General features: G+C 37.3%; 2 protein-coding genes across 7 annotated transcripts; one reads left to right on the forward strand and one right to left on the reverse strand.

Annotated features, from left to right (window-relative positions):
* Positions 1 to 387: 387 nt before the first annotated feature.
* On the reverse strand, positions 388 to 18,525 carry GCT (RNA polymerase II transcription mediator). Of its 5 annotated transcripts, none has more exons than XM_086231583.1 (23): positions 18,398 to 18,525; positions 18,122 to 18,265; positions 16,726 to 16,799; positions 16,487 to 16,614; positions 16,118 to 16,204; positions 15,850 to 15,937; positions 15,692 to 15,772; positions 15,308 to 15,385; positions 15,131 to 15,210; positions 13,668 to 13,746; positions 13,251 to 13,574; positions 12,786 to 12,845; positions 11,839 to 12,082; positions 11,207 to 11,476; positions 9,471 to 10,820; positions 8,483 to 8,744; positions 8,266 to 8,410; positions 6,579 to 6,666; positions 6,354 to 6,432; positions 4,851 to 5,146; positions 3,256 to 4,339; positions 2,486 to 2,860; positions 388 to 1,333 (listed from the first exon to the last, which is right to left on the reverse strand). In XM_086231583.1, the coding sequence occupies exons 2-23, from the start codon at positions 18,143 to 18,145 to the stop codon at positions 720 to 722; spliced, it is 5,910 nt and encodes a 1,969-aa protein (XP_086087709.1). In that variant the 5' UTR covers positions 18,146 to 18,265; positions 18,398 to 18,525; the 3' UTR covers positions 388 to 719. The 5 variants fall into 5 exon arrangements, with proteins under 5 accessions (XP_086087709.1, XP_086087707.1, XP_086087708.1 ...); XM_086231581.1 differs by having other exon boundaries at positions 11,839 to 12,085; XM_086231582.1 differs by having other exon boundaries at positions 13,251 to 13,577.
* A 2,050-nt stretch (positions 18,526 to 20,575) lies between these two features.
* Positions 20,576 to 23,871, forward strand: LOC147295919 (2,3-bisphosphoglycerate-dependent phosphoglycerate mutase). 2 transcript variants are annotated; one of them, XM_086232633.1, is made up of 3 exons: positions 20,576 to 20,725; positions 20,832 to 21,048; positions 23,358 to 23,871. In XM_086232633.1, exons 2-3 carry the CDS (start codon positions 20,905 to 20,907, stop codon positions 23,478 to 23,480), a joined length of 267 nt encoding a protein of 88 aa, XP_086088759.1. In that variant the 5' UTR covers positions 20,576 to 20,725; positions 20,832 to 20,904; the 3' UTR covers positions 23,481 to 23,871. The 2 variants fall into 2 exon arrangements, with proteins under 2 accessions (XP_086088759.1, XP_086088758.1); XM_086232632.1 differs by having other exon boundaries at positions 20,586 to 21,048.
* The last annotated feature ends 1,162 nt before the right edge of the window (positions 23,872 to 25,033 follow it).

Below are 25,033 nucleotides of genomic sequence, written 5' to 3' on the forward strand. Positions count from 1 at the left end.
ACCTTTTGGTTATATCAATTATGCTTGTTCTTTGTAAGAAAAAATACTAGCGTTGTCAGGCATAATCTGGATTTAAGTCTTTGGTTATACAGTTATCGGCAGTTTAACTTTTTATCGGCAGTTATACAGTTATGGTTAAAAGTGTCTTTGGTTTTACAAAGCAAGCCTGGCAGCAGCTGATTTGGAACTTGGAAGATCTTGTTCCCAAGGGAGAGGGGGATAATCAGAATTTTTCAAAAAGTTAGAGATCTTTTCAAATAATAAATTTACCCTAGATAAAATCATCATATTAAAAATGAAATTGTAATCGCACCATGATTCAATGCTCACAAATTATCCATATAGAACAAGAACAAAATTGGGGCGAAGAGCATTGGACCTCAGAAATCTGGGAATGGGATGTAGCATCTCCAACTACAGAAATCTGCATGTTTTGTCCTTCAACAGTTCATATATATCTTCAAAATCTACATCTGTCAGATCTAACTAATTCTTCCCAGACTGCCTACGTTTGTTTACATCAATTTGAAAAAAAATAAATAAAATCCTGTGGTTCAGTTTAGCAGGCTAAAATTACATCTACCATTTTCATGTTACAAAAATTGTACATAGAAACACTAACTCAGACCCGTCACGGCCTACCTAGAGCTCACTTGGGCATTTCATTCTTCAACATATTTACCAATAAAAAGCCAAGTACCTAACTGCTGTCTTGATCTTTAACCCACACTTTGGGCTTTCTCTGGATTTCTAGAGAGCACCATATCAGCAAAATGAAGAAGCCTTCTTAGTCTCAAAACCATATCACAATGAAAAGGCAGTGCAGTTCGCCTCTCCAGGAATGCTGGGCTTGCAGTCATCCAAGAGAGAGCATGAAGCTCTGCCGCAACAGATTCAAGAATCACATGAGTCTCAATTTCAAATTCTCTAGCCTCTGAGTTTGGACTCCTTCCAACTTGTTTAGTATTACTTCTCATGATTTTTTCTTGGCTAAAGTTATTACCTCCATAATGATCAATAAGACTGACCAAAAGAACTGAAGGCCATTCTTCTTTGAAGTTACTCCTATGATCTTTCCTCATGGTTGGTACAGCTTTTGAAACCACAAAACAAGTAGAAAGGGGAATAGCAGAGCCTTTGCTATGAAGAAGATGGGCTAGTGGTGGTGATTCAGCAGTGAGGCATGTGGGCAGCTGAAGAGGTGTTGGAGGGAGGAAACGCATGCTGGGTGAGGGGATCAGAATGTAAGAAGCAGGTGTGGAACCAAGAGACTTCATGGGGGTGAAGCCTTCCAAATATCCCGAGGAGCCCACACCAATACCACCTTGAGCTCCTGCACGAAGCTTGGAGTTAATATTACGATAAAAAAACTTCATAATAAGTTCACAGATCCAGTTGGCAGATTATTTAGTATGATTTTAAAGTGGCTCAGTATAAAGCAATTTATGTGATTTACCTAACTGAACTATTCATAATAGAAAAGTTTCTGTAGTATGCAACATACAATTTTTTGTGCGGATCAAGACCACTATGGTCTGTAATTGCATTCATAATGTCCTAATTGATGCTGTTAATTTTTGTTCCCTTGCTTCTTTTTCCCTCTTTTCTTTTGAGCCATACAAAAGAAAAGAAAACAAAAAGAAGAACAAATATCACTGTGTACCACTTCCAATGCAGGCAAATGAAAAAAGATGCAAAGGGTGCTATTCCAGTTGAATTTAGAAACTGTTATTCCAACAATTTCCAAAGGTGGGTTTTATTTCATGAATATGATAAAGTAGTCGCAACTCCAAGATTTCCATAAGAATACAAAAAGAAAGGAAAGCAAAAAAAAAAAAAAAAGAGAGAATCACAACTAGATAGAAACTCAACTTGAGCAAATCTCACTTTTAAAATTTAAAGGTTAATTTTATTTTATTCTAAAGCATAATGAGTTACTCAAGTTTGTACGAATGATATCTCTGAACAGTGATCAATAATTTAATAGTGAAAAAATACCTTAAAGTTGTGTACAAATTAATAAGCAAAATCTTTTATATCACGATATTTTTTAAGAACAAGGCATCTAACGGCATTTTGGAGGGACACCACACATGTAATGAGAGGGCAAGCCTTGGTGCAACAGTATGGTTGCTCCATTGTGACTTGAAGCTCATGGGTTCCAAAAGCGAAACGGCCTCTTCTCAAGCAGGCGTCAAGTTGTGTATATCTGATCCTCCCCAGACCCCACAGTGGCGGAGGCCTTGTGTACTGTACCACCCCCCACAAGTGCCTATTCGGTTTATGCTTTGAATTTTTACAACCATTAAATACTATGCCAAATACCATTCAAGTACTAACCTAGGTCATGCATTAGCAGTTAAGGAATAAAGCACAACCTCCATAGTATAATGTTAAGTGTTGGACAGGTGGGGTGCTGATATTAAATTGCTTTTTCATTCAAATCAACAATGAATGGTAATGAGGACTTGAAGAACTAACTCACCGGGAGATGGTGTATCTGCTTGACAAACAAGATGCAAAGAATGATCAATTGCAATTGTAACAAAGCTGATGCTTTGCACCCACTGAAGCAAACTCCTTGAGCTGTCAATCAATGTATGTGCACCCATAAGCTGCTTTCTCGCAGAAGGGTGTCCTAAACCACCTTTCATGAATCCAGACATTTTTGAGTGAGGGCTGCCATAGAGAGGGCCAGGTGATGAAGGTAGGGTTCTTTCTTGAATCAAGCTCATTTCCTGCTGCTGCAAAGAAGGCCCATTACTACTAGCAGACATCCCATCAGACACAGACCGCCGCAATTGCAAATGCCATTTTTTCACTTCTGAACCCCCAACCGAATTAATTGCTTTCTGCCACTCTGTTTAAAGGGAAAACACAAAAACTCAACACCAATGCCAATTCGAGAAAAGAGAATAAAAGAAGAGTTGAAAATGGTTTCAACATACAGGCTGTACAGATAATAATAAAAAATGATTGCAGTAATGCATTTACCAACAGAAAAAAAAAAAAAAAAAAGTATACTAAACTGCATGTGGGCACTTTACTGCATGTGGGCACTTTATCTCATGATATAATTGTCACCTATATATAATTAATCTTCCATTACAGTTCATCACTAAAAAAACCAGTAATGCATAATACTTTTTTTATAATACTGTTGCAGCTTCCTAATAGCACCTCAACACCACAAGAACTTTCAACAGAAAGGCGTAAAAAATTGGAAATGTAAAATGATGGGATGATCTTGTATACCTTGGTATTCAAGTTCATAGAAACTTCCAATGCGTGCAATCACAAAGTCTCTGGGTTTGGCGACACCGGTATCAGAAGAGCATCCTTGCAGTATCTGACAGCCTCGCTGCAGAACTTGCACAAAAAGGCACTCCAGTCCCTTTGTGTCCTGTCTACTGCTAATTCCACCAAAGGGGGATATGTGGGCATCAAGTAATTCTCCCCTTGAATCTGTCCAGATGCATATCAACCAACGCCAATCCTCTGTCCATCCATAGCAACAATGTAGGCTTGGAGTCTTATCTAGTTCAGATCCATCAGCTTGCGAGCCTGACCCAGCATCCGCACTTCCACCCAAATTTGCACTCTGCATAAAGCCTCCACTACTATCATCTGACAATGGCTTTGAAGATTCTGGTGGTAAATTACCAAGAGCTAAAGGTAAAAATCCACGCTCTAAAGAACCAGGTTCCGCAAGAATAAAAAGTGGTTCAAACATGTAGCGAGTCTCATCTTGGAGGGAAATATCTCCAATTCTGTTGGGATCACAGCTTACTGCTCCAGTTCTTGTTGTTGGCCATGAACTATCCCAGGTACCAGTCCTCAAACTAGCATCAATTTCTCCCTCTCTTGGAATGGAATGCCCAGTAATTCGAGGGCCAACACAGTCCTTCCACATCACCGGACTGGGAGAAGACATTTGTGTGAGGACTGAATGGGATCTACTAGACAATGATGATGATTGGACTGTATCATTAGAGGATCCTCGTGATATTCTACGAGCCTTGTTGTAAACAGTAAAAGCAGTCTCCTTAAGAACTACAAGCTCATTCAGTGATGGACTAGTAACTTTAAAAATGGCATCCACTGTCACAATCTGCAGTACCAATTTAGGAATACTAAACCCAGAGAGCACTAAAATATTTGATATTGATGCTTCGTCCACTGCTGCCGAGTAGCTTAACGCCTTCGAAACCTGACTGTGCAATATAGATCTCCTTTCTTTGTCTGACTGGAAAATGACTGATCCAATAGCAACAGAAGATTCAATAACAGTCTGTAAAACTGCACTAGGCTCAGGGAAGGGGCAAACAACATAAACCACCTGGATACAAAGAACCAACCGAAACATATGATGTCAAATCTGTTAGCCATCTAAGATCAGTGTTGAACAGAATGGTGATGCAAAAACAACTGAGTGAAGTTGGTTCTCCAATATGCAATATAGTGATAAACTGTGTTGGCTATGGTATGTCAATTATTATTGAATGGGATAACCATTCCAAATCACACCCCCCCCCCCCCCCCTTTTCCAAAAAAAAAGGAAAGAGAAAAAATCACGGCCTCCTTAAGACAATCAAAAGCAGTTAAATGGTTCATAATTAATCTTGAGCATATAGTAGTTAAATACATTTTTCAATTAACTATCAAAATAGAAGAAATTGACTTTCCAAGGTACTCAAAAGAGTCCCAAGAAGATAAGTAAACTTTCCAATTTCACATATACTTCTGAAACCTAAATATCAATTTATCATAATTGTAGGAACAACATGAAATTTCTATAATCAGTATACAACAATAATTGAAGGCAAGTTTGAGTTGCTACTGCTACTCACCATACAAGGACCACTACTTCCTTCTTTTGCATTTGCGGACAAGCATTGACCAAGTTTCAAAGCTTTGAGAGCCTTTGAGAGAGACTTAAGGTAGCTCCTCAAGTCCCAACCATTCGAAAGAGAAAGAAAATAATCACTTATTGAGCCTACAAGAGATGCATTGCTGCTTTCTGTCTTCATTGCTTGAGGGCAATCAAGGAGGACAAACCCAGAAGATGACCATTTTCCAGAGTCAACCTCCATTTGGTTGCCAAAACTCTGGGGTAAATGAGTTCCCAGTTTGCATGTTTCATAGACTGGAGAAAAGCCAAAAAGAATTAAAACACGGAAAGAGAGAGGGGGAGGGGGGATAAAGTGAAGGAACAATTATTCTCTCCTACTAAACAAATAAAATTTGGAGGCATGCAACTTCACCATAGATAGGAAACTTAATAGATTAATAAAAATGGAAAGTTACAGAGAAAGTGGACCAGCAGTCCACGAACAAAGCTACCCTAAGCCTACAAAAACCAGGCACCAAACATACAATAAGTGAGCAAACAGCAGCTTTACATTCCATGTATAATAGAAAAAATAGGCAGTCTCTGAACACCGAGGAAATTGAAGCCCATGGCACGGCCCAAAATCAAACTTTAACCTAAAGCCCATCCACAGTCTTCCCGACCTTATTTTCCCTTCAATTAACAACTCAGAAAATTTTCTTCCAATTAACACATTAACACTTTGAGAGAACAGATTGTTTTCTCCTAAGAGAATTCTCTAGTTATTATTCTCTTAAAGAAGGATGGTCTAACAATTTTTCTATTTTCAGGGGTTGACTGGTTATGTAAGACTTTTCAAGAGGCTAGAGAAAATGCCATGCCCCATACCTAACTAGCCCGGGGCGGGGTCAGGGTAGATGCCTGAGGCAGAAATATTCAGTAAAAACTTGGTATTCCCTTCTATGATTGGGATTCTTGAGTTAAAATGTTAGAGCTTTGTCATCCTTCTTGACTGATAGCATAATTTTCTCCTCTGCTAACACAATGATGCAGAACCAAGAGAGAGAAAAGAGAACAGAGAGAAATAGAAGAGGGAGAATGAGGAGGGAGAGAAATAGAAGATCACAAGAGAGGAAATTCTGATGTTACTTTCAATAACCAAGTCAGTCAAAAGAATTATACCATAGCCAATTTAAAGAGACCAATCCAAATCAACTCGAACTATATATTCCCTAATCAAATAAAATTTCCCAATTAAGTCCCTGAAAAAATAGGATCTACATCATTTTCCATCACATAAGCAACGTCTGTAATTTGACCCAAAAAAAAAAGAAAAAAAGAAAAAAGCAACGTCTGTAACAACAAAAGTCTTGTAGTACAGGTAGATTGTTATTTCCTTCACTATGATACTTCAGGTATTTGTGCAACAATAACATCAATACCAGAAGACAAACAAAAAACTTGTGAAAAACAAAGAAAAGTAGACGATAATAATCTCCATTTGAAGCAAATTACCACTTACCAGTTCCTAGTTGTTGGAAAAAATCAGCAGCGGCAGATGTAAGGGGATCAAAGTCTGGACATATAACATAATAAGTAATCTGCAACAATTAATGAGCAGAAAGTTGAAGAACCATTGACAAATGCAAGCAATTTCAAATATCCTTCCACACTAGATATACAGGGATGTAGAAAACACAAATAATTTATATCTGACAATTTTTCCAATTGGTTTCACTGAACTTACAGGTTTTTGTAGCGCATATGGCTCAAGGGGAGCCTTTTCCCAGAGGTGCAGAGAGTTTGCTGACGTCTTAAGCCAATCATCCTGATACCTAATACACAAATCATTATTTGCACATTTTCTCTATATGTGAGATGGAAAAAGAGATTATTTCAAATATGCCAACAAATTCACATCAGCCAGAAAATCGGCAAGAAGGTGCCACTATCATCTCAACAAGCTGTTCTTTGTTCCAACTATCTAATTTCTTCTGACCATCCATAACTTTAACACACAACTCCTGAGAGTTACATGAATACAGTAGAGGTTTCTCATTGTCATTCTAGGCCTAATAAGTAATAACTTCATATCTCAGAATATTCTGTTCTCCGTTACAAAACAAAAAAGGTAGTGTTGCTTGAACCAGAATAATTGCAAGAAAGTCAAAAGATAATTGATCAAGACAATTAGCATATATTCTCGGTGGAACACTTTTTTATAGATTTGTAAATCACTCTGTTTTCAAAGGTGAAGGTGTCCTAAGGTATTTTACTAACAAGGCAAGGATTAAACCTTTCAGGTCTCAAAGTTCAAAATTTACCTGTCCTACAAAATTTATAAAAAGAGTATTTCTCTCCTTCAATGTCTTTTGCACACTTCCAAGGAAAAATCCTTCTTACTCATGGTTATAACAAAAGAATCACAATCTAGAAAACAAAATAAAAATACAAACAATGGCAGAGGTTGACGATGGATGGTATTGGAGATCTCTGCAATGACACGCCGCTACACAAAGGGAATCATTTTGTTTAGGGAATGAGACATTGGGGTGCTTACAGAATGATACTGGTTTTTAAAATAATAAATAAATGAAACCCATACCCAAAGCAACGTCATTTTGGGTAGAATTTTTTTTTTTTAAGGACGTGCCTTTCATCCATTACAGCATACGCCTTAAAAAAGGCATAACCCTATGCAGAATTTCATCAAACAGGGGGCACCTATGGCGCTTCCCCCTTGCATCACCCTAAGGCATGCCTTGCCAAAGCCTTTGAGAACACTGGTAAACCATATTTCTAGAAACCTTTGGACATATGGTAATACTACCAAAATATGAGATGCTTATTTATGTCTAGGTATCACTCTGATGAAGGCAGATTGCATTGTACATTTGCACATGTGCAAATGGCACTCATGAAAAACTTTGATGCTAACTACTATGGAGTTCTATAACAGATTTCCCCATTGACCATATAGAACATATTACTTTTGGTAAGAGAGGTTAATCAGTCCTAATCGCTTTGGCTATGAGTTGATTAAAGATAATGCTAATTTATACTTATCTTCGGGTTAGTTTGAGTGTCATTTGGCTATTTCAAATAGAACAATGCTTGGGTACTCATGTTTGAGTACAAACCTTGTACTCATGGCCAATCAAATGAGCCCATGATGGGGTCCACCATCCCAACTCTCTTTCTCTCTCATGGTGGAGCTCATTTGATTGGCTATGAGTACAAGGTTGGTACTCAAACATGAGTACCCAAGCATTGTCCTTTCAAATACCAACCTTCTCTATGTAGGAGGTCATCGAATTCTCCATATTGTGTTTGAAGCCCATGCTCCTTAGATACAAATGATTTCTGTTAACAAGGCACAAACAATGTCTAATCTCACTTCCAGATGTGAACAAAAGTGGTATCAGGACACATACCCAACAAGTATAGCAGGCGATGGAATAACAAAAATTGTCGGTTTTAGCCGGGAGCATATCTGCAGGTCATCAGAACTACAGTTTTCTTGGTTTGATCTTCTTTGGGATGTCTCATCCACTTTTGCTCCATCCATTGCACTAGACACTGTTGAAAGTCAAAACTGTTTGGTAAAATGAAATCAACAATCACATCAAGTACAGAAAAGCATGACTATACCTTTAAGGCAAGTTGATCCAACAGAACACGACGGTGATGGGCTCAATGGTTCTCCAATAGATAGTGCCACAGTACTTGATGAATCTCTACACTCACTTATAGTGAACTCGGCAGAAAATCCATCAACTGTGCTTTCACCTGATTGGTTACGGCCTTTGCACCAGTCAGTGACAGACAATGGCCCATCCAAAATACCAAATGCAGATTTTAAGGCTGTCTTTATGTCAGACTGCAGCAAACTAATCACAGATGAAGCATGAACCTGAAAAGGGGAAAAATAATTCTATGATATCTGTTTCATCAATATAATCCCATAATAAGGTCTCAAATAAGTATCACAAGGAAAACTAGTAATATACAGATAAATATTATGACTGAAAAGAAAAAAAGTTGACATGAAAAGTAACCTAATAGCCTTTTATATCATATTTTGAAAATAAACTTAACAATGACTTGGAAGAGGTCATCTTCAAGAGCAGGACTTAAAATATTGAAGAAGCAACACACTGTTTCACACTGCTACTAAAAGTATGACCAGAAATGGCACAAAATATATCCTGATATATATGCCAAAAACACTGCATGCTCTTTCAAACAGTTTTTGTTTCTTTTCTTTTGATAAGGACTCTAGCTTGATTATCCAAGAAACTTATACAATATCTAGTAAGCTTTTAAAAATATTTTGGCTTCACACGTGGATTTGAGTCTGTAACTACTAACAAAAAAAAAAAAAAACTATGACAAACAAGTGATAATCATAATTTACCAGGCATCAAAAGCAATTTAATGCAGTACCATATAAACCTATCAGAGACAAGCACTCATTAATTAATATAATAATCTAAGGTTCATATAATCAATCTCGCATTAGAACCTCTCCATAACGTGGTTTGACAGTGGCATATAATAGAGATCAGCATCAGCATGCTCTTAGAACATGAACAACAATTTTTTGTATAGAAGAACACAATATATAACAAAAGCTTACATCAGCAGAGAGTGGATCAACTAACTCCACACCAGCAATGTCCAGGGAGTGACAAGAAGCCAGAGTACCCCCACAACCTGCATGGACCATTGAAGGCCCACAAGAAAATCCCTTCCTCCACTGCTCTTCTAACGCAAGCCAACCATAAGGACCATCTCCACAATCTGAGTCCAGGGCCAAATCAACAAAGGAAGTAGCTTGTTGTACAAGTAATGTAATACCATCAAGAAGTTCCTGAAGGGGTTGTCTTTGCCCATAAGGAAGCATCCCTTCCTCATTGAATAAAGTATGAGGCAAAGATGAGCTGCTTTCCATACTAGGAGAACTTGTGGGTTTCGAGACTCTAGGAGCTCCTACAGAGCGCCAAACACCAACAGGTGCGTTGAGATGCCCATCTATCATTCCTCCATCAATATCTCCAGCAATTCTAACTGGTATGGATTCTTTCCTCTTCGCCTCATACTTTCCAGATATGTTTTCTCGCATAATACTGGGGTCACCGAGCAGCCTACTAAAACCAATAGATGAGAGACTACTTGAAGACAATAAGGTGTGCCGTATCCTACACATTGATGCTTGGAATATGAGGCATTCAATTTCAGTTGCAAGAATGGTCCTCATAAACAGAACGGGATTTTCTGATTCAAATGTGCCTTCCGTCATTTTCCTCTGGGACGCTTTGACAGCATTTGTAGAATTGAGAATAGGGAATGGAGATGATGCCACCCCATCACATGTGAGTACAATGCCATTACTACTTGTAAACAATCTTCTATCTTGTTGCTCTTTTCCACTCTCCACATGAGTGTAATAGTTCTTCAACCGCAGAATACTGCTCACATCCTTCTTTCCGGGAAATACTTTTAAATTCATTGCCATGCCAGTCTTCTCGTCAGATCCATCAAAGCAAGGAGAAGAAGGTGGGGTTGCACCATATGTGTAATTACTTGCACTTGAATTTGAACTCTCCACTTTTCGAGAATTTGGCAAGTATGGGGTTCTAAAAATGGATGATGAGACTTCACTTGTAGGGGTTTCAACAGCTCCATATTCAGGAGCAAATGTCATCAGTGCCTCAGCTTTTATGATGTGATCAAATTCGCTTATATTAGATGCTGAAGAGCAGTTCATTGGACCCGAGGGCATAGCACTATTTATGACTCCTTCATTTTTGCTAAGCGTCTCTTCTATTGCTGCTGGAGGCGCTGGAATAAAGCTTTCAAAGGATGCAAAACCATCGGTCAAAAGCATCTGATCAGAAACATCCATCACCCCAACTGGATTGTCGACTACATCACCACAATCTGGTGCAGAGAACATAAAAGCCTGAGATTCTGCAGTTCCGGGGGGCTTCACAAAACAAAGAAATGTGATCAGATAAAAAAAAAGTGCACTCATGTCATTAAAATGAAAGGGGGGGGGAGGGGGAACCACACAATGCAGGTCAACACCCCCCGGCAGAGAAAAAGAAGAGAAGAAAACCAAAAACTTGATTCAAGTAATAAACAATACTTGAGTCCCACAGATCAATAGATATGAATATTCCTCCAGAAAGTCCATGGGTCTTGGGTCTTAATTTCAGTTTACTGATAAATAATTGTTTCATCCAATATGATGGATCCAGAAAAAAATATTGCAACACAAAGTGCAAACAAGAAGCCTTGTAAAGCATCATCCTCAAAATATGCACTGCTTTATGATGGTATATGTAGAGATCCCAGAGGATAAGAAAATACCTCCCCGAAAGGCAAAGAATCATCTTCAAATAAGTCGCCAAAATCTCCAAACTCATTAAGCAAAGCATGGATATCAGTGCCCATATCTCTGTCATCACCATCCCAATCCCAATGAGATCCAATCTGCTCATTCGCAACTCCAGTCATCGCTGAGTTGTTAACTTCCATGGAACCAAAATCAGACTTGTATGTATCCTGCAGAGAAGCACTTGTAACTGTACCCACTTGAGCACTTGACTCCGTCATCCCAGCTCGGGGACGCTTAAAACCCTGTAGGGAAATAATAGTCACTTATCCCACAAACTCATCTCACAGAAGCAAACAGTAATATCAGGAAATCCGTCTGTACACTAGTTCAAGCATATAGCGGATAATCCACCTTAGCTGACTCAACACTGTAAAATATAGTCTAATAACTTAAGAGAAACCTCTGTAAAATTATTTTGTTTCTTATTTGTATTTGTTAGAGTCGGATATACTGATATCACAGACATGCAAATATTAAGCCATGTCCTTCTACTAGTTCTCAGAAGCTTCCAAGTTTAAGATTGCTTATTTAGCTTGAAATGTGATACCAATGAGTGTCCATATACCATACGTGAAATATTTTGATTAAAGAATAGATGAAGTACCAATTTGGATATATCATTTTCCACTCGATCATTAAAAGGTAAACCAGACTGTCTACAGGTTAAAGAATCGGCATCTGCCTCGAGTTCACTGGCTCCTGTAGCCATCTTGTAGTCACTATCGCTGGAGCTGCTGCTTATGCTACTAATGCTGCTACTATTGCTGCTGTTACTACTATTATAACCATGTTGTGTGCGAATCCCATTGGCTTCGTTCCATTCCTCCATAGGATCTAGGTTCCCAGAACTGCTGAAACCAGAACAGCCAGAAGAAAGAGAAAATAAAATTTTAGCCACCATATTTAACTCTATCTATAATGAACCTCAATAATAAAAGAGTTGTGTTTCAAGAAATAAATCATCAAAAATAAGGTCAAATATATAGTTTAGAACATCAAGTCGCATTAAGTGACACAATAATGACAAGCAACATTATCAACCTCGTTAGAGAAAAATAATAAAATGATGAATAAGTATGTGCAGATTGATAAAAATAGACCTATTAAAACACCTTTTTTTGTAGGAAACAGAACAGTTTTATCATGAAAAAGTAGAAAATAAACAAACACAGTGAACCTATTGGTCAAAAAAAAAAAAAAAACAAACACAGTGAACCTGTAGATTTTCATTCTTTCCAAGTCCTCTTTGACCTATGAATCTTAAACTACATTTTTCAACTTCCAATCAACTTCTGCATGCTTCCTAACCTAACCCCTGTATAAATCTAAACTCCAATTCTGTTACTGTTGTTCTATGTCAAGCTGATGATTATTTGTGTATGTCAATTCTGTATACACATACCCCTGTGTGTGTGTGTGTGTGTGTGTGTGTGTTCAAGTGGTAGAGAGAACCGAAACACAAATTAACTTGATATATTAAAGGAGCAACAGTGTGAAGTTAGAAATATCTTAACCGAAGGAATGCTTAAATGCAGACAAGAAGTCACTAACCAAAGCATAAAGAAAGATGAGCCAAGCATGGAGGGTCCAATCCAATTCTGCAGCCAAATTCTGCAAGTTCACATCTACAGTTTTAGTTAAAGTAACACATGCCAACATATAAGCAGCTGAATCAGAATGGTGCAATATGCCACAGATATTAGAATTCAAAATATTTTAACTTGAACCTTGCACAACATAGGGTAGTTAAATCATATTTGACTGAAGTAATTGGTTCTTGTGAAACACCCAGGTTATTGTTTGTGCATGCATGCATAAGTGAACAAAATAACAATGAGGATGGACAGAACTGCCTTTTGCATCAAGATTCTCAGAAATTCTAGTCTATATGTAAACATATACAAGACATCCAACTGCATTAGACAATTGCCTCCAATTTGGGCCAAGCTCCTAATCATATTAAGAAATCAATTTCATGGAATGCAGCAAGACCTTGACACGAAAAAACGAAGGTACCTTTTCAAAGATGGTCTGGAAAATTGCAAGGCTGGGACAAGCACTGCCTCAGCTGGATATACAAATGTTTTTTCATAAACTGATGAATTGTCCGAAGATCCCTTATGATCACCTCTTCCCAAAGCAGGAGGTTCAGCATGATGATACTTCACTACATTCCTGAAGGAATTTGAATTTGATTGCAAGGCCCTGTCACTTCCAGGTCTAGGAATGCCAAGGGTAACTTCAACATAGCAATTTTGCCCCCTCATTTGGCAACCAGAACCTTGAGAGACATGGTTTGGCAGACCAATAAAACCATTTGAAGTCTTAAACTTGCTAGAACTGCTTGAACCAAGAACAAATAAATAAACAAATGTCGAAGTGGTATTCGAAATAGTAAGAATAGATACGCTAAGATAAAAGCGTAGACTCTACCTGAAATACACTTGTTTGACAAGATCACTTGGACAACATCCAGTAAGCCTACCACATATTCCATGAGGAGAAACAATCACTGTGACGATCAAAAACAATATCAGTATGGACCGAATTTTCAGGTGATAACATAAAGAACCTTAACATTTTCAAGAGAAATTTGGGTTCTCCACTTTATTTTTTATAAGAAACGAAACCTTCATCAAACAATTGAAGAAAACACAAATAGAAAGGACAAGAGGTCAATACAACACCTAAAGCAACAACCATTACACAAAATCATAAACTCAGAACAACACTCCAGCCAATCAAAAAGAATTGCACTAAAAGGAATGTTTGGACAAAGATTCCAAAGAGAAGCTAAAAATCTGGGATGTCAATCAACCAAGTCCAACCAAAACCGAAAACTATACATATAGATATTAATTGAGGACCCTCACCCTCTGATTGCATTAAAATGAAGCATTAATTCCCACTTTCTTTCTTTTTTTTTGCTATGACTCACAGAGAACACACAACTCGGATCTACTTCGCTCTACTTCTGTGCGCACACAAATTTTCTCTACTTCTCATCCTCTGCCTCTCTAAATCACTATTTGCATTTGAAACATCATTAAGAAAAAGCCAGCCATCACCTTTCTATCTCACTCTATAATTTTCTGCCTCTCCATGCCCTCGTCTCCCTTTGTCTCATCTCTCTTCCTTGGGCACCATTACTACCACTTTTACCACCCCAGATCTTTCTTTGGGGACTTTGTTTATCTTGCAACCAAACAACAACCCAAGCCAAAAGGGTATATTGGAAGGTTTCGGTTTCAACGAGCCAGGTTGGGACAGCGATTTCTTTGCACATCGGTTGTACGTTGCAATTACTTCTTCTTCCACTTGAAGAATCATAAGGAGATCTAGAGTGAAGTACAATTTCAATATGTGAAGCAATCATTGATGAATGTCTTCTGAAGAACTGTCTTTTCCAAACCCAAGTTTTTAAACCCCACCCCATCCCTGAAGAAAAAAGACACAAAATAAAATCCTCTAGTAAAGAAGTTCCTCCAATATCTTTACTAAAAGATCAGCTACCAGCCTACCATTAAGATTTACTATTTGGTTATAATGAACCATAAAGGCTTAGTTGGGTTGATTTTTTTAATTTTCATAAGAGGCTTGGTTGAGATAAATTGAGTAAGTTATGGTTCAGTTTAGTTGAATTGTAGCTAGCAATTCAAAATGCAAACATTTTTGTGAAAAGGTGGTGCTCCAACCAAACAAAGATTTGAAACCACCCTAACGAAGGCTTCTTGTCGAACAGAATGCAAAATACAAGAATAGATCCTCTCTCTATATTCAATCAGGCTCAAAAATCCAAACACATTCCAATTCAATAGACAAGGTTAAAGAGTTCTAGCAAACACCTCCTAAAAGTAAATTGGGAATTAGAAACAAAGGATAGAAAGTACACCAACCTGGGAGCCCATAACCAGAATTTTTGGAAGAATGCTTCAGTACTCTCTCCAAATCACCGCTGGAAAGTGCGCGGATATGCCTATAAGCAGTTTTAAGCAATAGAATACAATAAACTCTGTTTCTGGAAGTGGCGCAAGAAAAATTATTCCGATGAAAACAATTAAGGTGTGACATACTTTGCAGATACTAAAGCATGCACAAAGATTCCTTCTTCAGTGGCAGCAAAGATAAACTCAACTGTAGGCTGCCCTCTCCTGCCAAAAAACAATCAGGCATTAGGCAATTCAAATTAGCATCATGAAATTACCTATTAAGGTGGCAACTCGTTAATACCAGCAAAACTAGTTATTGCACAATCACGCATGCTACATGCGAAAAACGAAAGAAAAATATGAATTTTTTATCATATATTTTGCTCTTTTCGATCTTCAGTTAGCAGATTGTCCTTTTAGGGAGTTACTTCCGTTTAGCATTTATAGATTTGCAGTGAAAGGGAGTTACTCTTTAATTCTTAAAAAAAAATTTCTACCACTAGAAATACTAATCAACATACAAAACACCTGAGAAGCTCTTCACTTTGTGATGGATGAAACTTTGAAAATACATCACCAAATCTCATGTAGGCGAGTCCAGATAGCGCTCTGTAAATACCAAGATAATAATTGTCAAGATATGAACATGATGAATTTTACTGCTTGGATGTTTGATGAACAGTGACCTTTCTATGCGATTCCTTAAAGCCTGAGAAAGAGCCGTCGCAACCTCTTCTGAGTCCCCAGGAGACATCCAAAGTCCACATGCAACAACTTCCTCAAAAGAAATTAAATTATGATATAACTTCACATATAAAATTATATACCACAAATAAATATGCTATCTGTCTATAGTACAAAACAATTATGGATAACAATTAAAGTAACCATCATTTACCGATCCATAAATAATACAAGCAACAATGATAACAAAAACCCAAGAATGCATAGTACCTCTTAATTTAGAGACTGCAGCTTGAGCAGAGTCAGCAACAGTTGAATGACGCCCGGGAAGAAAAAGCCAGAGTTTAATTTTCTCATCTGTGTATGTTGTATAAAGCAGCAGTCAGATAACCAAATATGGTCACCTATAGTACAGGGTATATGGTAACTTTCTCCCTATTCTCCTAAACACTTAAACAAGTAACAAATATACATCCAACCCAACAGCTTAAGCCATTAGGTAAAGAGATCCATTTCATATTTATAACTTAAATTAAGGATTGTATCCAACCAATGTTGGATTTTATTTCTTCAACATTGTCAACCAAACAGATATCACAAACTGGCATATACTAAGGAACTATGTGATCCATTTCTTACCCGGATTGTGCAAACCCTGAGATGGATCCCAAGGCCCGACAAAGGAATTGGTCCATGTGCTGAGAAATCCTTCCTTTTGAAGCAGCAGATGTGATGAAAGTACCAGCTGTGTAGCAGCATCTTTCACACTGCTCGACATCAAAAGTGATTTAGCCTTGCTAATGCTTAGTGTGCATGACAAAGAAAGCTTTTTGCCTGATTATTAGGAAACTAAGAAAGAATGTGAGGTGGATTTTCACCTTTTATCTGGTACTGGGATCAACTCAGACTCGTGAGGGAGAAATTGAAACCATGATATTTGATGAAAACCGCCCTGTCGAAATGATCAATAACAGTTGCAATGATACTATAATAAATCAACTATTTCATGCCTTTAATTAACTACGATAGTTTACAACAACAAACAAAAAAAGTTAGAATACAGACCCAAGTAATTCTTGTTAGAGAATTATAGTCAGAGAATGATTTTATACATTGAGGGTAACCATTGTTAGGTTTTTACATCAGTTTCAATGATATATCAAGCTCCCAGTTTGATCTCGCCATGGATCACTCTCTCAATATCATGTTGTTAGGTCATCACTAAGTTTCCTTCTCCGGCGGGTTACGTTAAGAGAGTGAAGAGAAACTTGATGGGTTACAGTGAGAAAATGTGCACCACCCATTTTCTCTCTCCATGATCATTGGAAAGAGTTAGGACTTGTTTGGGAGTGCTTCTAGAGGTACTATAAGTGTTTTTAGATAATCAAAATCATTAAAAGCACTTTTGGTAGTATTTTGCATATATAACTAAAAGTGTTTTTTTGGGTTATAGAAGCAATATTTATTGTTTCTAGAGAAACAATTAATAGGTGCTTCCTCATGAATCTCCAAGTACATTTACAGGATGCACTTGAATTTTTAATAAAAATATTACACACTTCTTCTAGAAAATTAGAAATTGTAGCATGAACCAAAAACAATTGGCAAAGGGTGACATGGGAGCACGTGCGGCTGTTTATCCTAATTCCAAGTGAAAATTTGAGCATTCAACCCTAAACCAATTGGCAATGGGTGGAGAGGACCAAACCTTATAAATTATAAGGCAAGGCTTTACTTCCACAGAGTGGGATCTAACTCTCAAAACTTCTAACAACAGCACCATGAGCATAAATGCTACTGCACAAAAGGACTCCCAAGAAGACCCCTTATAAGGAAGCTACAATTAATATAGAGAGAAACTAAAGATATACCTTGTATATTGTGCACAATAAAATAAATTGTTTTTTTTTCTTATTTATGTTGGATACATTTCAGCCCATAGATGGTAAAAAATTTAAGGGCTGAAAATTCGTGTTAAATTATCTGGTGTTAAATGTGATTCCTGTATGTTAATTGTAGTTTAGGGTTTTTCTCTCTTTGAGTCAGTTAGCTTTTAGGGTTATATTTATACATTATTTTCTCTTTTTATTGTTGTAGTCATCATTACACGTTCCATAAGATTGGTATTCACTCTCTCTTCTTTCTCTCTTGCAAAGGTGTCAAATATAACTGCAGCCAAGCCATGAAGCAATACAATTCTGCTATATTATAATAAATAAACCTTCAAGAATTCAAAGCAAATAAAACAAATTAAATGAAAGTAAAGGAACATACAATTTTGAAAACATTCGTCCACATTCCTTTTCAATATGAGGGTAAAGCTCTATAGCTCTTTCCCCTCAGAGTCCCCAACTACTACCAACCTTCTTTTATTCTTGTACACTAATATCAAATCAAATCGCCAAGAATTTCTCAGGCCTGCGAATAATAGCACAACAAAAGTTCATACACGTTTCCAACCCAATAAAAATTATAGCTATTAAAGAAAATTTTAGCATTCATAGGTGTACAAAAGAAAAGAAAAAAAAGAGATTGAGAACAAGAACCTACTGGGTTGCCGCCAAAATGCGCACAGGATTAATGGGCTTCCACTAAAATGATCTCCACGCCTATGGGTTGCTGCCGATCAGAGCTATCAAAGGGGTTTAGGGTTTTTCTTTCGCACTTTGAAGGAAATAAAATGGAGGCAGTTTCCAGAGAAGAAGCGCCTGAGTGGCTGAGTAGAGAAAAGAAGGATTTTTGTACGTCTATTAAACTCCTAGCCAAACGACGTCGTTTTGGACCTGGGAAAGTTAAAAAAAGAAGCCCATTAAGCGTACGTTTTTTAAAACATATATACCTTGATTTAAAAAATAGATTGACCAATCAACATACCCTGTTCGTCGGATGCCTATTCTTAGTAAACAAGCGTGACAATCAAAGGTAGTGGTAGATGTGTTAGGGTAAATAATGATCTTGCTGTTGATGAAAAGACTACAAATCATGCAGTGGAAAAATCAAAGACAGAGACATAGAGAACAAAAAATTAGGAGTGGGCACGGTACGGTATGAGCTCCATACCGATATCATATCGAAATTTTTATTCGGTACGGTATGGACATTTTTAAAATTGGTACCATACCATACCAGTGTTCTATGAATTCGGTATAGTTCGGTATGGTTTCGGTATATACCAACATTTTAAACTTTTTTTTTTTTGTCAAAAAACAATATTTAACAACAAAAAAAAAATACTTTTTCCCAACCAAAAGATAAAACAAAACCTAACCTGACAGTCTTCAAAGCCAAAATAGTTAAACCTTATGGCTTATTACAACAGGGATGTCAGAGGGGAACATGAATTTAGGAAATTAGGGATTATACTAACAGGGATGTCGCTGACTCGCTAGGGAGTGGCCCAAGTGGGGATTGGGAATTTATGGATTATACTCGAATAGGAAATTCGCTGTGCCCACCCCTATATTATAGTTTATAGACTTGCCCCAAATAGCCACTGATTTGGCAACATTTAATTAAAAAAATATTAAATAATTAAATTATAAATATATCGGTACGGTACGGTATTTTTCGGTATTGAAAGTTTCATACCTATATCATACCGATTTAGACTCGGTACGGTACGGTATATAATCGGTATTGTTTTTCGGTATAACGTTGGTATGGTACGGGTTCGGTTTCGGTATTTCGGTAATAAATGCCCACCCCTACAAAAAATGTTACATGATTCAGTAAACTTATCTACCTCCATATCTAAAACAAAAATAATCAAAAATCGAATATTAACCAACAATTATAAGAATTTCCTACAAACTCTCAACCACATAAGTAGAGCATATGCAAGGGAAAGTTCTACCCCTGGTCGATATGATAATGTACCGACTAGATGTACTTATAAACAAACTACTACGAAATATCCAAACCTAGCATACTTATTCAGTATGAACGAAACCATAATCGATCTGTCACGTCATTCGGAACAGCTGACAAGGTTTCATGCAAAACCTATCAACCCAAAACAAGTTCTAAAGCAATGACATTATGATTTGCAACTCTTCCATATTGGAAATCCAAGACTCTTAATCTCTTATAAAAATGTCATGCTCCTCCCCCTTGAAGAGGTATGGACACATGTCCCTCTAGTTGGAATATACTTAAGACACCACGATTCCATATTGGCCTTGGAGGGCACGGTGTCCCTCAGATCACTCAATTGATCACTTGTGCCGGATCTTAGGAGTGGAAGCTCTACTCAGCCACTCCAAGTAGAAGAAGTTAAACACATCGAGCACTCATAATCCAGAATTCCAATGCACCCTTACCCTCAAATACTCTCATAAGCTTTCTTTAGCGTCTCCTCATACCTTTGCACCCTTTGGTGCTGACCCTCTTTGGCACTCACACTCTCTATGTGTCTTTAGCTAGCACACATTACTACTCTCCGCATGGGAACCCCAGCCTGCTATGGGGCAAGGACCACCGAATCCAAAGTATAGCACTAGGACTATGGACAAAGAATAACCAAATAGAAACTTTCCCATTATTTTTTTTTCAAAATATGAAACTATAAAAATCACACTAGGAAAAGTGACATAGCCTAACACTTACTACTACTGCTATTCACTCCTTTTGCCTCAGTGTCTTTTGCGGCTTCAAAATCAAAAGGAGCAGGCCCTTCTTTCAATAAATGCCTCTACTACCATGCTTTCTTTCCTCCAAAGGAATCAACAGTCAAGATTGTAACAGTGAAGAGAACAAACAAGCACAAACAATCAGTTAATCAAACAAGTAGGAGTACCTTGTTCCGTGAAAACTCGGAGCAAACTATCAAGCTGCACCGAGTCAAAATTAGGCGGGTGAGAAACTGGGCAAACGACACCGGTTAGTCCAATCCCCTTGTCCAGCTTTGAGTAGAATATACGGGCCTGGGTCTGGGCCTGGTCTGTGGGCTTTAATGGGCAGACTGTTATTCTCTCTTTTTTGTCAGAGACTGTGATTCTCAAAACCCTAGAAAAGAAGGCTGAGCTGAGAAGTGAGAATTTGAAGTCTAGAAGAGAAAGATGACGCAGAAAGGGAAGCTATTCAAAGGCCAACAGAAGAAGAAATCTATTCCTCCCAACCGTCATGGAAAGATCGTTCAAACTCGCAAGGGGAAGCGAGTAGTCAAGCCTTCTAAGGTCACCAAGGATATGGATTCCGATCGTGTATGTTCCATTCTCTCTCTCTTTCCCTCTCTGTCATGCTTTTTATTATTATTTTGATTTAATTGATTAATCCGTATTCAGAATTATCATTCTATGCTGATTTCAATGAACCCTAATTAATTAGCACCATGAAAGTGAAAAATTCAGAGATTTTATAACTTGCCCAGTTATTTTTTCTTTATTGTATTTAATTAGCACTCATGAAATTGAATTAGTACTGACGCAATTGAACTGGTACTGGTTTTGCTGAGATTCTACTTAATTAGCACTCAAGCAATTGAATTGAGGGAATTGAGAGTTTTAGAGTCCATGACTAGACCTAAAAGTATCTTTTTATGGGTCATTTGATTAAGAAGTGGCTCAAAGTGCAATTCTTTCTCTGAGTTTTAAACGGTGGTGTCATTTATTTCAGCTTATATAGCAGGCAGATCCTCTTTCACAGATATTCTAATAGGCTTGCTCTGTTCTGTTCCTTTTCATTTTATTTTTTTACTCTTTTTTTCTTTTGGGGTAAGTTTGTCTGCATGAGGGTGTGAGATAAGTTGAAAAAACCAGTGTATATTACAGCTTTGACTATGCATTCCCGGCTGTGGGTCTCAAGTAAGGAGTTGTGGTGATTCCTTGAATTAAGGAGTTGACCCTATAATTAAGGAAAGCAACTGGCATTTTAGAGTTGATTGAGATGATAGCTTAAACTAAGGAATCAAACCTTAACTAAGGAATCCTTGCTGCAGCTGATATATGTAATTCAGGAATTCATTTGTAGATACTCAATCTTAGGGAAATCATAGCTGTAATATTGGAGCAATAAATATTCCTTGCATAGAAGGCTCCAATATATAGAAAACCTTTTTGCAAAACTCATCTATTTCTTTTTCTTTGACGTGGTATCAGAGCCTGCCTGAATTAGAGGAGGTCTAGGATTTCTTCGTTTGAATACATCATAGTGGAAACCGTGGTGTCTTGGTGTTTGTTTAATTATATGATTGTTTGTACTTTCTGACTTTTGTCTGGTCTTCCTTTGAGTTTTTTACAATGTCAGAAAAATCAGAAATTTTGCCTATTAAATTGAATGGGAAGAATTACTTCTCTTGGGAGTTTCAATTTCATATGTTTGTTAAAGGAAAGGAGATGTGGGGACACATCAATGGGTCCACTCCCAAACCAAAGGCAGATACTATTAAGATTGCTCAATGGGAGTCCCGTGATGCCAAAATCATTAGTTGGATCTTAAGCTCCATGGATCCTCATCTTGTTATCAATTTGTGTTCCTTTCACACTGCTAAGGATATGTGGGATCATCTAAAGAAGGTTTACAATCAATAATATTTTGCAAGGAGGTTTCAACTTGAATTGGACCTCTCTGAATATTCTCAAGGAATCACCACAATCAGTTCTAACAAATAGCAATAGGTCTTCAGTGTTTTTGTTTTCTCCAACTGCAACAGGCTGGCTTCTTCAAGTATCCCATCCACCAAATCTTTAAATGATTTTTTGAGCTGCTATTCGATTTGTTACCCAATAATTGTGGTGCTGTTTTTGGGTTTTCTTAGTGCATTACATTTTTGTTAAGTTTGTAGTATTTGATCCCAAGTACCAATAATCTGTTAGGTTGGGCATCTGAGAGATGAGAAGACCTTAGTGTGGGGAGTTAGGAGTTCCAGTCACCTTGCTATCTTGTTAGCACAAAAGAAACAACCTTGGAAGTAGGTGCTAGTAACTAGATTCCGAGTCATACTTCCTTAAACAATCCATCCAAATTTCACTTTCAAAATCTAAATATGTCTCACATTGTAACACGTGGTTTGAGACGATCATAGGATGCCATTGCATTTATGTGTGTGTGGATTTATAGGATATGGAAAGTCAAGTTTATATTATGGACCAAAACCTGAAACTTCATGTGCGACTTCTGTTCCCGAATCTTTTTTAATTTTAATTGGAATCCCATAATTTCTCTGGGGTTGTGTGGGTTTGTTCTGTTGGTGGTAGTGTGCTTTGGATGTTTTATGTGTTTTTTCTCGTCTTTTCTTTTTTTTAGTAGCAGCTTGTAGGCTAGTGGACATCTTGTTCACTGCTTGGTTTGTTTGTTCTGTTTGTTTTTTTTTTATGAAAGTTTGTTTCTTATCAAAAAAAAAAAAAAAAAAAAAAAAGAAATTCCCTATGTGAACATTGATTCGGTATTTATGAGTACCTTCTGAACCTATAGTTTGTGTCATGCTTTTCCTCACAAAAACCGTACTTATTTCTTGATGAAGCATTGCTTAACATCTCTTATGACTTCGTACTATCTTATTTGATAAAATCAGGAGATAACAAAGTTCATAAACCACTGCAATGAGGTGAAGGCGGCCACTGCTGCAAACAAAGAAGGTGGCCAATTATGTATTGTCAAAACACCTCCAGAGTCTGGTAGTAGTGGAAAGCAATAGTAGTTTCCAAGCTTGCAGAGTTATGTTTGTAGAGAGTGAAAGGTTTTCTAGAAACAATTCAAACCAGACACTTTGAACATTATGTGTTGTGCTGTGATCTTAACATTAGATTTTTGTTTCCTAACAAAGTGAATGGAGGTTGCTAGTAATTCCAAGTTCAGCAAGAGTGCATTTATAGTTTGTAGCACGTTAAGGGCCTGAAGTTGTGGGTTGTGGATTGTAAGGGCCAGTTTTGAGGTGTGGATTGTTTCAAGGGCCATGTTGAAGATTTGTGCCTGCCCATGTCAAGTCCAATATACTGTCGTTTTCTTTGAATTTAATGTCTGGAAACACAAGTCTTTAATACTTGACATTGAGAATTATTCTTTCAAGCGATGGTATGTTGTAAACATTAGGTAGTGCAAGTGACATTATCAGAATGATTAGGCTTGTTTGTAACTTTGTATGAAGTGTTTTTGTTCGGTAGTGCTTTTGTTAAAAGTATTTTAAAAAAAACAATGTCTCCAAAGTATTCCCCTACCCATGTTTCCTGCAGAAAGCACTGAAGGTGCTTTTCTAACATAAAAAACATTTATGGCTATTTAGTGTTTTTGGTTATTTGAAAAACACATTTTTAATACTATGAGAAGCACACTCATACACATCATATACTAACACATAATTTTACAAATCTTATACTTAATGGCAATTAAATTAAGATTTCAGTAGTCAATGACCATTTGGTCTAGTAAATGACAATGAATCTCTATTTGTTAGAATAGGTCTTGAATTTAAATTTCATGGATTACGGTTCATCAATAAAAAAATTCCGATCTCAGTATCGTACTAGTTTCATCTAAAACATTGTTGCTGTTGGACGATTGTAAATCTGCATCGTCTAAGTGAGAGTGCACAGTGTTTTCATGGGGATGCCAGCTTCGTATAAGATGTTCCTTCAGTAAATGACAGTGATGCAGTTGCATAAGAGAAGTTGAGGTGGATCTGAGTCATCCTATTTGACAGCCCAGGCCCACCAACATAGTCACGTTTTCTCACACTAAAGAAGGACAATAAATACCACTAGGGCCCATGATTTGGGAAAGAGAGAGAGCTCTAATTTCAAAGTAGTCAGCAATATGGGGCCGACCACCTGACCTGTCACAATCCCGTAGAATTTGGTCCAACTAACTCTCCAATTTCAGTCAACTTTTCTCATTTTTACTTTTCAACTTTCCTCCTAGTCAAACTCAAATGTGGTTACGCGATATGTTTTTTCTACAGTCGCAATGCTTAATTTTATGGTAGTGATCTATAGTTCTATACAATCATTTTCTTGTCCAAACTCGGGTTGTGAATATTTGTACCGGATTTGTATAGTAACGGTGATACATAATATCTATCTTATATCAAAATGCTCTTATATAATGATACATGGTGTTCATCTTATAACAAAAAAATTTCATGCATAAGAACATTTTTGTATAAAATTGGCATATGAACCGTTGCATAGTCTCTGGTCTAGACCAAGTCCACATAACCTAAGTGCGGATGTCAGAATTTTCGATGAATAAGGG

Source organism: Dryas octopetala, chromosome 2 (assembly GCF_963921425.1).
Source record: "Dryas octopetala chromosome 2, drDryOcto1.1, whole genome shotgun sequence".
In the NCBI taxonomy this organism is placed as follows: Eukaryota; Viridiplantae; Streptophyta; class Magnoliopsida; order Rosales; family Rosaceae; genus Dryas; species Dryas octopetala.

Excerpts from the sequence above, each read along its gene's own strand:
- LOC147295919 (XM_086232633.1), top strand. The coding sequence starts at position 20,905 with ATGACGCAGAAAGGGAAGCTATTCAAAGGCCAACAGAAGAAGAAATCT. Across the intron at positions 21,049-23,357 it reads AGGATATGGATTCCGATCGT|GAGATAACAAAGTTCATAAA; the intron begins GTATGTTCCATT and ends TGATAAAATCAG.
- GCT (XM_086231578.1), bottom strand. The coding sequence starts at position 18,145 with ATGTGGACGAATGTTTTCAAAATT. Across the intron at positions 15,211-15,307 it reads CATGCTTTAGTATCTGCAAA|GCATATCCGCGCACTTTCCA; the intron begins GTATGTCACACC and ends AACTGCTTATAG. Across the intron at positions 6,433-6,578 it reads CATATGCGCTACAAAAACCT|ATTACTTATTATGTTATATG; the intron begins GTAAGTTCAGTG and ends TAATTGTTGCAG.